General features: G+C 36.6%; 1 protein-coding gene across 4 annotated transcripts in view; it reads right to left on the bottom strand.

The window, feature by feature from the left end:
- Positions 1-284: 284 nt before the first annotated feature.
- LOC124605728 (ninjurin-2-like) overlaps positions 285-17,073 on the bottom strand; it is a 144,978-nt gene continuing 128,189 nt past the window's right edge. Inside the window, exon 3 of one of the 4 annotated variants that reach the window (XM_047137601.1) lies at positions 285-1,039. In XM_047137601.1, coding sequence (XP_046993557.1) covers positions 836-1,039 — 204 coding nt within the window. In that variant the 3' untranslated portion in view covers positions 285-835. Of the gene's footprint in view, positions 1,040-3,086; positions 3,420-17,073 lie in introns of those variants that run through there. The other 3 variants (XM_047137603.1, XM_047137602.1, XM_047137604.1) reach the window with 3 other exon arrangements.

The raw sequence follows: 17,073 nt of genomic DNA, 5'->3' as shown, positions 1-17,073 counted from the left end.
TTTTGTCCACTACATTCAGAATAACTCACGATGTTACCTTGATATGATACTGAAATATTGTGCCATTTTGACCTCCATGTGCCTATTTAGAATACACTGAGAGAAGTAAATGACCATTTTCTCCAAAACATTCATGGATGTTACTTTAATCTGAATTCTACCACATATTTGAGATCATAACATTTCAATAAAGATGACATAACTATAGCATTTTCAGAAATTTTTAGTATTTTAGATTGTCAATAAGTCCTGATCTTACTGAAAAAAATAAAGAACACACACCATACAAAAAATATTTTTAAATTTATTTTGTTTTTTATACTATATGGTCAATTGTCAGCTACAAAATTTGAAAGGGTAAGTGTGGTGTTGGATCAAAAGTGTTTCTTACAGAGATAAAAATTTAAAGATACAAATTTTATCCCATATCTACACAAGAAACCTCTGGTAACATTGCAAATTAAACACTATAAAATATTATTCTCATATAACTTGCTTTTAGTGGCAGAATCCATATATTTTCTTCATGAAAACATATATGATACAAGGTGCTTATCTTACTTTTACATTTGAAAATAGTTCAATAAAAATAAATATTTGTAAATAACTTTATTAACAACTGGTAAAAGTAGTCTACTGATCATGTAGTCATTGTTCTTAGCAAAAATTTAATGTTTTGTGGAGTGATAAGAACCATCCTTCAATGTTCCATCCTTTTAAAGTACGGTTTCCACATACACATTCTTCACACATCACAAAGTTTTTCAGAATGAAACACTGACTTTACAAATTTCCATATTGCCATATTATGTTGAAATGCTGAAAAGTGTTTCAACTACATAGTGAAATTTCCTGTCCCGGAAGTCCCATTACTGCTAATCAGTGGTGCATCAAATCCTCTGATAATAACATTGACTATTGTGGTCAATATATTTAAAGAAAGTGCTATATTGTTCCAGATTCTGCACCTTCTTTGCTGGCAGCCAGTGTTGATACTATAGGTTGCAGTTAAGATAACATAAATTATAGCTTGTGTTGCCTGTAAAGAACGAAAATAAAATAAATAAATAACAAAACAAAATTGAAAATTAAAATAACATTGAACAAAAGCTAAAACTCTGTGAAATGCTGTAGTTATATAATGAAAGAAATGACTCCTATTTCTTTCTGAATAGAGAAGTTATAACAGAAATATTACATTAAATAAAGGATGAATGAAAGGAAAAAACTTAACATCCAGTTAACACTGAGAAAGAAGAAGAAATTATTTGGATGGTTCAGTTATGACAACTTGAAAGTGGGAGAAATATTTCTGAACTTGAAAAGAAAATCACCAAAGGATAATTACAAGCTGTAGATTTTTTCATGTAGAAGTATGTTAAATGATGGGTGGTAAACTTGTATATAAAGAGCATAGGCCTATGCTGTAAGTATCTGCAAATGTGAATATTGAAGGAAATATACTAGAGAATGGCAACTGTTTACTTCCCCATCAATATCACTCAAGTAATTGTGAAGACATAACAGTTGGTGGAATGTGGTGGCTTGTATCCTTTCATAAATATTGTAATTAATCTATTCTTATTTCCAATATGTCTGTTGGTTATTCTTGGAACAGCAGGAAAATATTTTAAGGCATATGTTTTGTACTCTACTATAACAAATAGGAGAAAGTATATAAAGCCCAAAAAAGGAATACTATGTAACGTAAATGAAAAACAGCAACTCAGTAATAAAACAGTCATTATTAATTGTAAATGTTTGGTCTGCCAAAGTACGTGCTAGGAAATTCATCTGCTGCATCAACTAAAATATATAACAACCCTTGAAAACTTGTTAACAAACAGAGTAAAAACATTAAAGTCAGCTTGTTTCAGATGAGGATTATTCAAGTTTCTGGCACTGCAAATGATAATCAATACACTCTATTAAGGTACCAGAAATTCAGGTAACTGAATTACAGACTGCAAGTAACTAAGATAGTCTGTAGATGTGTACTGCAGAGAGGTCTTTTTTCATACTGTGTCATAAAGGAAAATATAAACTTATACCTGTTGTAAACAATAGCTGTACATCTTGGTATGTCATATTATACAAGATTTGTAATAATATTTTCTCACTTCCAACATATGAACACCTTACCTTTGTTTCTATTTACCATCTTATAATGAATAACCTACTATAACAATTTCATTTATTAATTTATATTGCATCTGAATACCCCATTCCATTTGATGGACAATGTGGAAATGCCCTTTTTTACCACAGCCAGCTGTTATTTATGTTTATCATTTGAAATCAGTTTAGTTATTTCCCCTTGATAAAATTATTGAAAGCTGTCCATTGTGCATCTCTCTCTCTCTCTCTCTCTCTCTCTCTCTCTCTCTCTCTCTCTCTCTCTCTTTGTGTGTGTGTGTGTGTGTGTGTGTGTGTGTGTGTGTGTGTGTGTGTGTATGTGTAGAGTGGGAGAATGGTCAAAAATCATCTATTTTCTTGAGAGGAATAGGAAGGGAAGTGAAGTAGCAAAGTTGTCAGGTTGATACATATTTTATATGCAAGTCTTTTATCAGAGTTAGTGCAGCTATCAATAAAACACAAAATCTAATACACAGTCACTTTCAAAAAATGTCTATTAGTTTCTAAGTTTAATCAGCTCTCTGACAGTCTAGAGAAATCAGATCAAATCCCATGTTTTATCTTTGAGTAAATAATGTTCTTCGCTTCAAGTAATACATCCTGCATTGTTGTAACAATCATACCCAGTCAGTAAATTTTCATTACTGGTTGTTCAGTTTCCCCTTTAAGCATAGTTATGGGAAGTATAAATAAGGTTTAATATTCAAAATGGACCTGAGATCTTGCATGGATCATTTTAGTTATCTTTCACAGTCAAACATAGTTTTGTACAAATTGATACATCATGTTATATGAACACTAGAAGGGAAGAGGATATTTTTAATTATCCCATAAAATGTTTCATCTGTTCACTGCAACATTAGAAAAATTAGGTGAGTGCTAAATATGCCACATGTTTCACTTCTGTTATGACCAAATTACATCATACATATAATTCCATATATATTTAATAACATTAAATAATTTAAAAAGCAACAACACTGAATCAAAATCATTCTATTGTACATATCATTTGTAAAATTCCACTATTTCTGCACAATTTCACACTTCACGTTTATGGTGTCAGTATTTTGATGCAGTTTTGACAATTCTTGATCACTTTAAACAGAGTTATTTCTTTGTACGGTTGGATCTAGTCCAAAGCTCATTTTTATTGTATTTGTTACACAGGAACCCATAACAAATGCCAAGCAAATGTGGTTAATTACAGCAGCAGTGTAGTGCCTGCCAGGATCATTGATGTTAAGTCTCAGCAGAACGATTGTGAGTGAGCCAGCAAGCACCTGTAGTAAAGCAAAGCTGCTTAGTTGGTACAGATTATACCACACAAATATGTACCATAGCAATGAAACAAGTAATTGTGATATTCCAGTGCCCAGAAAAACAGATCTCTGTAATACCTGCAATCGCATTCTTTAACACATTTCTTAAAATGCTGCCAGTACTTTATACGCACATCAAAAAAAGTTTTGCATCATCCCAGTTCCCAGAAATCCAGAGATAGACATTGACTGTGGATATTGTATCACAGACACAATCCCTTTGACTGTTCAGAGATGTCACTGAACCCGCCCAAAGATGGAAACAACCACGCATGAGTAGCACCTATTAGATGGAGGGGGTCCAACAGTCGATCAGTTCCAGTCAGTCTGCCAGGAAGTAGGTACATGTCTCATGTTGTCAGTAGTTCAACGATGCCTAGACAGTCAATACTGTGGTTCAGGAAGGGCTCTCAACAAGGGAAGAGTCCAGGCGTCTCGGAGTGAACCGAAGCAATGTTGTTCAAACATGGAGGAGATACAAAGAGACAGTAACTGTTGATGACTTGCCTAACTCAGGCCGCCCAAGGGCTACTACTGCAGTGGATGACCGCTACCTATCGATTATGGCTTGGAGGATTCCTAACATCAATGCCACCATGTTGAATAATACTTTTTGTGCAGCCACAGGACGTCATGTTATGACTCAAACTATGAGCAATAGGCTGCATGATGTTCAACTTCACTCCCAACATCCACAGCGAGGTCCATCTTTGAAATCACGACACCATGCAGTGTGTTACAGATGGGCCCAACAACAAGCCAAATGGACCGCTCAGGATTGGTATCACATTCTCTTCACCGATAAGTGTTGGATATGCCTTCAACCAGACAATTGTCGGAGACGTGTTCAGAGGCAACACGGTCAGGCTGAACACCTTAGACACATTGTCCAGTGAATGCAGCGAGGTGGAGGTTACCTTCTGTTTTGGGGTGGTATTATGTGGGGCCAATGTAAGCAGCTGGTAGTCACGGAGGTGCCATAGTAGCTGTATGATACGTGAATGCCATCCTCTGACCGATAATGGAACCATATTGGCAGCATATTGACGAGGCATTCATCTTCATGGACGACAATTCGCACCCTCATTGTGCACATCCTGTGAATTACTTCCATCAGGATAATGACATCACTTGACTAGAGTGGTCAGCATGTTCTCCAGACATGAACCCTACCAAACGTGCGTGGGATATAGTGGAAAGGGCTGTCTATGGATGATGTGACCCACTAACCACTCTGAGGGATCTATGCCGAATTGCCATTGAGGAGTGGGACAATCTGGACCAACAGTGCCTTGATGAACTTGTGGATAGTATGCCATCATGAATACAGGCATGCATCAATGCAAGAGGACATGTTACTGGGTATTAGAGGTACCAGTGTGTACAGCAATCTGGACCACCACCTCTAATAGTCTCAGTTTATGGTGATACAACATGCAATGTGTGGTTTTCATGAGCAATAAAAAGGGCAGAATGATGTTTATGTTGATTTCTGTTCCAATTTTCTGTACAGGTTCCAGAACACTCAGAACCGAGGTGATGCAAAATTTTTTTTGATGTGTGTATTATCATGCATGATTTCAAAATGGCATTTTACCAAACAATAGTATATTGAGGGAAACACGTGACAAGTTTAGATCAAGTTCATTCTTGAGACATATTCAAAAAGCACAACTGTTAGTGCCCGGACTTCAAAATGCAAAACTTTGGAATTCTGGTCCAACACCTTACTCATAATTGTTTAATTGTTACATATGTCTGAGAACATTTTAGACTTTATAATATTATTTTAAATGTAATTATATTCCATTAATAACATTTTGATATTATATGAGTCTGCTACGGTGTCGTAGCAGGCGGAGAGGTGATACTCCGACGTGGCGCGTCCCAGGTGGAGGATAGGGGGGTCCTCACCGGCTTGCCGGCGGACTTGAGCGAAATAAAATAGCTCTCGCGGACCAAACACACAACATCAAGAAATCCATTAGTGTCTGTTCTGGTATCCAGCGACTAGTGGTCTGCGTCTGTTTACCTAGTTGGTGCGGCAGTGAAATATGGCTTGATCTCAACAATCAAGTCTGCAATTACCATGATCTTGTTGAAGGTCACCACAACCAACTTCAACTTGAAGTAATCATGATGGAAAAAATGGAAAGAAATCCGCTACCCCAGGCCCCAGTCAACGGACTGGACTTTCCTGGTCATCGGATTCTGGGGGACCAGGAACATCATGAGGAGAAGAGTCGGAGCTTCTCAAAACCTCTTCGCAAGCACTACCTTGGCACTCTCAATGCAAACACTCTGTTCAAACTTGGAAAACTAAAACAACTGACAGACATGCTAGATAAATTTCACATCAAAATTCTTGCCATCCAAGAGACGCGCTTCGTAGATGAAAACCATTTCGACACAGAACATTACAGGATTTACAAAGGTAAACCTGCTGTCAGAAGAGGAACACCATTATTGTTTGGTACAGGGTTTGCAGTACACAAATCAGTCATGGATAACATCATAGACTTCAATTCAATATCAGAACGTATCTCGACACTGTCCTTCAAATCAGGTAATAAAGCATACACAATTATCAACGCACATGCACCTACAAATGACCATAACAGAAAGAAGCCACAAGAAATTGAAGACTTCTGGGAAGACATGGAGGAAGTAACTAACAACGTACCAGAAAGACATGTGAAAATTGTAATGGGTGACTTCAATGCGCAGCTTGGTAAGGAGAGAAAATTCAGAGAAATAACAGGCCCATACTCAGCACATATTCGCACGAACAGAAATGGGGAACACCTCATAAAATATTGTCAAAACTTTAACCTCAAAATCATGTCAACACAATTTCAAAAACCAAGACGAAAACTTACAACATGGAAAGCACCCAACACAGTGTGGGGAGAATTTCAGATTGATCATGTGGCCATATCCAAGAAAAATTCACGGGAAATTCTAAATGTCAGAACACGTAAAGGAGTCTTCGAGTCTGATCATTATTTGCTACAAGTTAAGATTAGGCCAATCCCAAGACTGAAACAGACAGCGCAAAACAAAATAGTCAAACCTGATCCGGAATACTTGAAGATAAACAGGGATAAAATCGTTGAAGAAATTAATAGGCACTCAATAGACACATGGACAGATCTGGCGAAGGCAGTTCGGAAGACTATGTGCTGGGGACAACCACCTAGAAAACGCAAACATAGGTGGTGGAACGCAAAGTGTGATGAAGCCATTGAGAGAAGAAAGCAAGCATGGGACAAGTTCAGTAGCTACAGAAATTCAGAAACATGGAAAGAATTTCACGAAGTTCAGAAACTAGCATCAAAGGAAATCAGAAGGGAAAAACGAGCATATGACAATAACAGACTAAAAGAAATTGAGGAAGATTTCAAAAGAAATAACACAAGAAATTTTTACAGAACTTTCAAAGAAAATATTAAGGGCTATCAACCCCCTAGCCTCTGCTTCCGAAGAACAGATGGATCCCTGGAAACAAACACAAAAGAAAACTGTAAAATTCTCAAACATTACTTTGATAAACTTCTTAATTGCAAAAAACCTTCAGGAAAATTAACATTCCAAAAGACCACATCTAATGCCGATTCTGATCCACCCACAATAGAAGAGATAGAGGAAATCATAAAACAAATGAAAAATAACAGAGCTGCCGGAGAAGATGGTATTATCGCCGAGATCTGGAAACTCCAAGATGAAAACATCACCAAAAAAATCCATAAGATTATCTCCAAAATTTGGATCACAGAGAAAGTGCCAGAGGAATGGAAATGTGCATTGATCCATCCGTTACATAAAAAGGGTGATAAGTCAGATCCAAACAATTACAGAGGCATTTCGCTAGTACCAGCTACATACAAAATTTTCTCTAAGGTGCTATTAAACAGACTAGAACCACAAGCAGATCTGCAAATTGGGGAATACCAGGCAGGCTTCAGAAAAGGGAGATCATGCATCGAACAGATCTGGAACTTGAGAACACTTTTGAAAGTTAGACAGGCAAGAAACACTGTAGTTACCTTTGTGGACTTTAAAAAAGCATATGATTCCATAGACAGACAGACACTCTTTGACGTACTGGAAGAATATGGTATCGACAGAAAAACCAGGGCACTTATACAACAGACGCTTACAGACACTACCTCCAAGATTAAGTTCATGGGAGAAATTTCGGAACCCTTCCACATACACACAGGTGTCCGACAAGGAGACGGGCTCTCACCAATCCTGTTCAACATGGTGTTAGACAAAATTATCAAGCAGTGGGAGGAACAAGTTAAAGGAATACAGCTGGGAAGAACACGTGAAACCAAAACAATCATAAAATGTCTGGCATTTGCAGATGATATAGCCATACTCAGCAATAATACACAGGAGGCAAAGGAAGCACTGGAATGCTTGCATGAAATAGCTGCCAAAACAGGTCTGCAGGTATCTTACGAGAAGACACAATATATGGAACGACAGACCAACAATGTACACACCATGCATACGGTATATGGATCCGTAGAAAGAGTCGAAAAATTTAAGTATTTAGGGGAGTACATACAAATGGGAGGATCAAACAAGGCGGCTAACATGGAACGAACGAAGAAACTCCAGAAGGCATACAAACTCACATGGTCACATTATAATAAGAAAAGCATATCGAGGCGGGCCAAACTTAGGCACTACAAAACAGTTGTATTACCAGAAGCATTGTACGCGTCAGAAACAACCACAATTGGAGCATCAGGCATCATAGACACAGAAAAAATAGAACGCAAAATTCTCAGAAAAATATTTGGACCAATTCACAGAGATGGCATATGGATGAAGTGACCTACCAAAGAGCTGTACCAGCACACTGACAGACTAACAGACGCGATCAGAAAACGCAGATTAACTTTCTATGGGCACATACAGAGAATGGACAACAACCGACTTACAAAGAAAATTTTTGATGTATTAAACATCTCAAGCAAGAAAACAAATTGGTATCATGAAATAGACGAAGACTTAAGGCAGATAGGGATCAACAGGCAAATGATGGGAGACAGGAAATACTTCAGAAACAAAGTTAGGAGTGCAAAATTTATTGTAAAGGAGAGAAAGAAGAAAGGAGCATTATGGACAGAGCAAAGGAAACAGGAGTACAGCCAAAGGATGAAGAGATTTTGGGAAGAGAAGAGGAAGAAAGGAAAGAAGTGAAAATTGTGTCATCATGTGATTTTCGAGTTCAAACACTGTCCATAAGGGCAACAATGAAATGAATGAATGAATGAATGAATGAGTCTGCAGTACCGTAATGTATAAAACAGTAAACCCTAATTCACACAGTCACTTCTGCTGAGATAATGTTTGGTTTATGGGGCACTCAACTGCGTGGTCATCAGTGCCCAACTTCTGCTACAGTCAACAGGTAGGAGTATTATATGAGTGTAAGTTTTCATGGTCTGATACTTATTCAATTAATTTTTTGGTATGTAACAACATCACGGGATAAAATATAAAGCTGGTGTTTTATTTATTGGTGTAGGTAATCATCACCAGAGTGAATCCACAGTCCAACAAGGTCCCTGGAGAGGCCACTCAACAGAAACAGCAATATTTGAATTTCTGAGAGAAGTGCTCCAAAAATTTGATAGTGACAAAAAAGTAACTGGCATATGCCTTGATCTGTCTAATGCTTTTGTCATCATAGACCACACTCTATTGCAGAAGCAACTTGATAGTATTGGTATCAGAAGTACATCTAACAACTGGGTTAGATCATATCTTACTGGGTGCAAGCAAGTAGTAGAAATAGTTTCAAAAAGGTAATAAACCCACCAGACACTATTCTGATGATAAAGAAGTAAAGCATGGTGCACTGCAGGATTCAGTACTTGGTTCCATCCTATTTTGATATATGTAAATGACCTAGCATTAACAGAACAGTATCATAGCACTATCCATTTTGCAGATGACACAAGCATTTTATTCAGTAAGAAGACACTATAAATGTACAGACAACATTGTCGATGACATGAGCTTGTGTTGTGAACTGGTTCAGCCCAAATAAACTAATAATAAATAAAAGTAAAACAGTAGCATTAAATTTTCATAATGTCAGGACAAACAGTGAAGAGGATATAAAAATGCAGGTATCAGACACAGATATTGCAAGTGTAGCTAATAAAAACTTTCTGGAGGTCTGTCTGCAAGATAACCTTTGATGGGATACTCACTTTGATAGCATATTTAAGAAGCAAAGTACGATTTATTGTTTAATGAGAATCTTGGAAACTGTTGTTATAAGCACTGTCTAATGAAATTTTTTTATGCTAGTATACAGTCTATTCTGAAGTATGGGAACACTTTCTGGGGTAACTCACCATCCTGCCTAAAGCTCTTCATGCAAAAAAGGATATTGGGAATCAGGCCTGGAAAAGAAAGGAATAAAGTCTGCAAACCACTATTTAAAAGGATGGGAATTCTTCCTCTTCCATATATTTACACCTTTGAAAGTGCAATGTACATTAAGGAAAATTTTCAGTAACAAATCCTAGTAACATCCTCAAAAATGAAAATCTGTGTCAACATAACGCAACACAGTAAACAGATTTTCACATGCTTCAAATAAAAAGCTCTTTGTGTCAAAAAGGAACTTCACACTATGGCAGTATTATTTACAATAAGTTGCCAATATAAATTAAAGTAATCAATGATCTTAAGAAAATTTAAAGCAGAATTAAAATAATGTCTGTTAATGCATTGTTTCCGTAGTCTGGACGTTCCTCCAAAATCTTCGAGACCCAAAGAAAATTAATGTTACATGATATGCAACATTCTTTATCACTTACAAAAGTATTATGACTACCTGTTTGTGGCACGTACAGACTGTAATCATTAATGTTAGTTTATTCATATTTTCAGCTGTAATTTTCTAGTTGAAATGGTTTAACTGTAAGGCAAAGCTAAAAAAATATTCATTAATGTAAACAAGAAGATATATTTGCACTGACCTGTCCAATATCTAATGTGCTGTACTGTACATGTACGATTTACTCAACAAAATAAATATAAATACAAATACAAATCATTCATTCATTTTCTTCTGTAGACTCCATTAAGAAGAAGAACCTTCAGGAGTGTGGAACAAATCAATGTATAGATTAACATAAGACAAGTAAATGGTGCACAATCTCTATACTAATTAAAAATAAACCATCACTACACTACAAAATAATGCTCATATTTACCCTAGTTAAGTTTACTAGAAACCTCAGCAGCCAGAGACTGTGGTGATGTGTGTGTGAGTTGCATTTGCATGTGTGTGTGTGTGTGTGTGTGTGTGTGTGTGTGTGTGTGTGTGTGTGTGGTGTCTATTTCTCATGAAGGCTTTGTTGGCCAGACACTCATTTTCTGAAAGTCTTCTTGTTGTGCCTATCTGCGACTCAGCATCTCAGTTGCTATTCGTAATATAACGATCCTTGTTAATATATATAATATTGTTACATAATATGAGTCTTTGTGAGATTAAGACTTGAAACATTTCCTATGAACTACTTGTAGGCCTATTCAGCTATCATGTGAGCTGTGTTTGCCAAGGTTGCCTTTGCTTCCTTGGTTAGCACAGTTGCAACACCAGCAAAGTTTTTTGCACTATCTTTTAAAGTCTTTGGTAGATTATTTATGTAGGTGAAGAACAAGAATGGACCCAGTATCAAAATCACACTTGATATTCCCCCATTTTAAAGTTAGCATTATGCCTGTGGCACAATCTGTCAACGAGACTCTCTACTTTCTGCTCTGAAAGTAAGACTCCATTCATACAAAAGGGATGCCATAACACTTTAGTTTATCAAGTAGAGTTCTGTGAGCCACACAATCAAAGGCTTCAGCAAGGTCACAAAATGTTCTGCTCAGTTAAATGAATCACTATTTTATCATAGGTAACTTTCTCAAAAAATACTGGAAAGACTGATAGGAGTTAAATACTTCCGTAATCAGAGCTGGTTGACTTATCTCCAGTTTTACAGATGAATGTTCTTAAGTTTGTCAGTACATATGCCCTGAGTTGTTGATTGAGTCCATCATAGACAACAGAATTACTACCTTTTAGTTTAATTTTTTAGTCTGCTTACAGCATGTGTTTTTGAAACCAGTATTTTGTCATTTGCGTTAAAATTCTGGTATGTTCATATTGTAGTGTTTCAAGAATTTCTGCATAAATCCTAGAACCACTCAGCCTTCTACCATCTGGAACACATGATATTTTAGAAGTGAGTGTGGGATGATAGAATCCTACCTACTGCACGTCACATGTTTGTGTGTGCAGGTTTGATATTCAGTCGCAAGAAGAATGTAGATGCGTTGGTCAAACGGCAACAGCAAGTACTTCTTGGGTGATCCATGGAAGTTTTAGTGAAAGTGTACATAAGAACCATGTAGCTTCTATGTTATTCTATGTTAATTTTGTCAGTGACCATTGTTATAATAATGAGGACAGTTGAGAAGGTACTCCTGAGAAAAACTCTTGTCGTAACCCTGTTAAAGAGAAGACACGCACTAAGATTCATGTTGAGAATGGGCAGGGTGTTAAGCCCACTTTCTCTTATATGTATATTAGTTTGTTTCTGATGTTTGGAGACGCGAGAGACTTACGAAACAGTATATGTTCATGTGAAGTATGAGATTTGTAATATGTCTGAAGTTTAATACATGTCTTTAATTGAAGGAAATGAAAATTTGTATGTCTACCTATTTTTATAAGTAGAAAGTGTCTTAAGAAATTCCTGTACCTAGTAACATACTTCAGAGAAGAAGAGAAAAGAAAGTTTGCTGCAGCAGGCTTGCCAGGAAAGGAGTTCAGCTGAACATCTCACATAAGTCATCTTGCAAAAGAAGTGGAAGTTAGTATATCTACTTCACACTTAAATTGTCATCCAAAGCCATTAGAATATTCCATAACTTGAGTCTTGGACAAACAGTGCCTTGTGATTGCTGACTTGTTAGGATACATCAGTTGAGTGTGCCACTGTGTTCTCAGCAGCGATCTTCTATGCTAAGCACTGTTTGTCCAATATATGTCCTGTCACAAAGGCATAGAATCTGATATACCCAAGTCTTCTAGAAATTGAGGTCATCTTCCATGCTGCCCAGTAATTTCTGTGTTTTATTTGGGTGGTCACAAGAGAGTTTTTACTACATCCGTACGTGTACACAGACAGTTGCCAGCACCATATGCAGAGGAATGTGGAGCTAGAAACTCTAGTTACACAAGGTGTGCACCATCTCAGATGTGGAGAGTCTGCTCTGGAAACTGAAATACCAGAACAGTATTCCAGAAAATAATTACTTTTAATGGCAGATTGGGCATGCTCCATGCCCTTAAACCATAATACAACCTGTGGAGAAGATGAAGTTACAAAAAAGTTCCAGCCACACCTTTTATATTGCATATCAGTAAAACTGAGTGCTTATCTTTAAAAAAAGAAAAAAAAAGCACTGGCCAAAACCTGTCTTCTGTCTGTCCAATAAAACAGCCATTACTGGGGAGCATGGAAGAGGACTTCAGTTTATGGAAGGCTGAGTTATACCAGATTCTGTGCCAGTGGATAAGACATTGAAGCACTGGGATTTTAACACAAACTTCAAAATACTGGGGCAGTGTCATTACAAGGACCATCAAAAAAGGCAACAGGGGCATTTTAGTACGTATACATTTGAATGTTCATGAGAAGCTTTTAATTAATCTCCGTATGGGAAAAGTTTTTTTTTTCCCTATCCTTGGTGACTATTTCACTTAGGATCTGTGAAAGAACATTAGCATATGGGTTCCTTTGTTGGTATACATTACGTAATATTGTATACATTGTATATCTAAAAACACAGATGATGTGACTTACCGAACGAAAGTGCTGGCAGGTCGATAGACACACAAACAAACACAAACATACACACGAAATTCAAGCTTTCGCAACAAACTGTTGCCTCATCAGGAAAGAGGGTTTCGTCTTTCCCTCTCCTTCCCTCTTTCCTGATGAGGCAACAGTTTGTTGCGAAAGCTTGAATTTCGTGTGTATGTTTGTGTTTGTTTGTGTGTCTATCGACCTGCCAGCACTTTCGTTCGGTAAGTCACATCATCTGTGTTTTTAGATATATTTTTCCCACGTGGAATGTTTCTCTCTATTATATGTATACATTGTATGGTATACATTATGTAATATTCACTGAATGTGAATCATTTGAAAGTAGAGATAACAACTTACTGAATACTAGAGTCACAGAATCGTCAAAGGGCATTTAAATAAGGTTGGAACTTTTGCTAGCTTTTGGATGAATCCTTTACTTAACTAGAGTATGCACATACCCCTGTACAGTTATATTGTGTCAGCTGAATACACTGTGCCAAACAGTGTATTCATGTTGCACAATGTAGCTGTACAGATTGTTTGTACACACACACACACACACACACACACACACACACACACACACACACACACACACACACACATGCACACTCACTGTTCAGTGAGTTGTTACCTTTACTCCTAAACTATGTTCCATTTTCTTAATGATCACCTCACTATAAGCCTGTGGACTCAACAAGTATTTAATCTAATCTAGGTGAATATTTTGTGGTAGTCAAAAGCAGTAAAGACCAAGATGCTACCATGGAAAAAATATTTGTGGATTGTAATATAGATAGGCTTACAAGAGACCATTCTGAAGAAAGGGCCTGAAGGGGTTGTTCACACATTTAAGCACAGAAAAGTGCGTATAATCATTTTGGTAAAGGCATCAAGAGAAAGTATCAGGAATAATTTGCATATTGTTTAGGTATATTTAAGAAACTGTTGTGCTATCTAAACACTATCAGAACTACATTCTTGTTCCCATACTAAACAAAGCACCAGTAATTGTAAGCAAATAGCACAGAACACTGTGACAACTATTATCCTGAGATGAACTGAAAAGGAAGGGGGTATACACTCAGAGATACGTGTGGTAGAGAAACATATAGTTAAATAGGTAAACAAAGAAATACTACCAAGTTTCTTAAAACTAGTCTCTTTCTCAGAGGAGAAATAAGAGAACTTGGAAGGGTGGGACAAAGGCACTCTGGATCCAGATTAAAGGGAATTCTTCAAAAATAAGGAAGAAAGGAGGTAAAAATTACAGCCTCTTCATTGTACTACAAGAAAAACTGATGAGTGGAGACCAAAAACAAGTTATGAAACTTTTGGGAATGTAAAGTGTGCTACATAGCAAAACAATACATTAGAAAACAAAACAGTATACATGTATACTACTAATCTCTGTTACCAAATGTTCACCAAGTTCACAGAGGCAATACACCTTATCGTGGTTTGCAAAGTATAGCTGTAGATGTAAATGTACGCACCTCTACAGAACACTGATGACTAATATCATATAAAACCTTTCAACATGAACAAGGCTTTATTGCCATGTAGAATCGCTGTTAAATTCTGATTAGTTCTATGGGCTGTTTTTGATGGCAGATCTGTATTAAGAAAACATACTGCAGAAACTTAAAAAGAAGACATTTTGTACTACTGGTAGCAAGTTTTCTTTTCATGGTTCCAGGACAGAGTCTAAAATTAGATGTAGTACTGTAATCCCTAAGGTAAAAATGGACTTGGCAGTTGTTATATAAACAAAAGATTCATTTACAGTGAAATATGTTTTTGTTTTTTTATTTGTCCAAGGAAATATATTTTGTGGTTTCCCATAATTAGAGAATGTGTGTTTGAGTAAATAAGATTAATATTCAACTGAAGTAAATATTTTGTAAGAAGCAAAACATAGCTCTTAATCTTCTCGAGAATGTAATTTTGATCATGTCAAAGATACAGAAAACAAGACTATACTGTCCTCATAAATCTTACAATATACTAATCTGTTTCATAAACTGAAATTTGGCGTTTAATAGTTACCATATTAGACTTTGGTAGATTTTATTGTGCCTGCACTTCTGACCTTAGATTATTTGAGCCAAATTATAAAGTTAAATTACCATCTATCCAATGCTACTAAATTGTAGATATACACAAAATGTTCTCAAAAAGGAAAACATTTGAACTTTCCAGAAAACTTAAAATCCCAAAAATGGAAGGAGATGTATGGAAAAAAAATTGTATGAAATATTTGAAAACAATTATACAAATATTAGCAGACAGCCTCAGGCAGATTTTGTGCTCCACTTACAGCAATACCAATATTTATATTGAAAATTTGAAATTGGACATGACAGCATCTGCACCCACACAGTGGACGTGCATTTCAGAATATCTGATTGATGTTCTGTGAGGTCTTGGGATTGCACCCGGATCATGTTGACTTTTGCCACAATATTTTGGTTAGCAACCACCCAGTTGAAATGTTGTGGGAAGAAGTTACATGATCTGGTTGCAATCCTGAAGCGTCATAGAATATTCAATACACAAGGAAAATTTCAAGAATCATGTCTGATTGATGTAGATATGTGTAAGTGTGCCTGGCAGGCAAGAGGAATAGTTCAGTTACTAATCAGGCTACCTAACCAATTATTACTATGAATCCAAACCTTCTGGACTATTGTCAAGGCTTTTCATGGAAATAGTGAGGTGTAATCACTTCTCTTTTTTACAGTGTAAGGCCTTAATTGTGTATTTGTGTACAGTAAATGTCAATAATAAATGATTGTACGGTGTAAATGTTATTTCTGTGTTTTAAAGAATGGTAACAGAAAAGAAAGGAAATGAGAAGATGACGTGATCAGCATGTACTAAACTTCTTATAAATATCAACAAGCAATGACCCCACCCAATGGATGAACATCCATCAACAGTGTCACATGCCCTTACTTTACAAAATAGTAGTGGGAGATCTGACTCAAATGCAGGTGAATCAAAACATGTACTGCTGCCCAGATTATCCCACTAGTCAGTAATCTCTAACCCATTTGACACTGATTACTTCTGGGCTACATTCAATACTTAAACAATTTTGTTTTACATACTGTGACTTGTAGCTGTCTTGAAAAACTTAATTTCAACTATCACTGTTTCCCCTGTAGGTAATGCATGCTACCATCAATATCGCTGTAGTTGTATTTTTCTATTCTATTCCCATAATTGATTCCCACAATTTATATTGTGTTTCTTTCTTGTAATGCTTCGGATATCAACAAAAAATGTGTTTCATGATTCAGTAGATGGGGAGTTCATGCTACTTTTATAATACTGGCAGACATATTAATGGATGAATTGATGTAATTATGCATACATACAGCAAGGTTGCTTGTCATTGTGTGACAAATTATCAGTACCAGATCACATGGATAAACAACAGCAGCAGATTTAAGGACTACAGGAGACTGTCTCAGCTTCAGTTGTCTCAGCTGGCTGTGTGTACTATATACTGGATATTGATTTGCACTCTGTTATTCCCAGTTGTTAACATTTGGCTTGCACATGGATATGTCTGCTTTCCTGATGCAGTGAAGTCTTCATTCTCTGTTTGACTACATGTTGTACTTACCTCAAGTCCAGAAATGGCAAGTATATGCAACGAAAGGAGGTTCACATTAGAGTGATTCCTAGCCTGACAAAGACAC

This window comes from Schistocerca americana, chromosome 3 (genome assembly GCF_021461395.2).
Source record: "Schistocerca americana isolate TAMUIC-IGC-003095 chromosome 3, iqSchAmer2.1, whole genome shotgun sequence".
Taxonomy (NCBI): Eukaryota; Metazoa; Arthropoda; class Insecta; order Orthoptera; family Acrididae; genus Schistocerca; species Schistocerca americana.
This window is presented reverse-complemented; position numbering and strand designations above follow the sequence as displayed.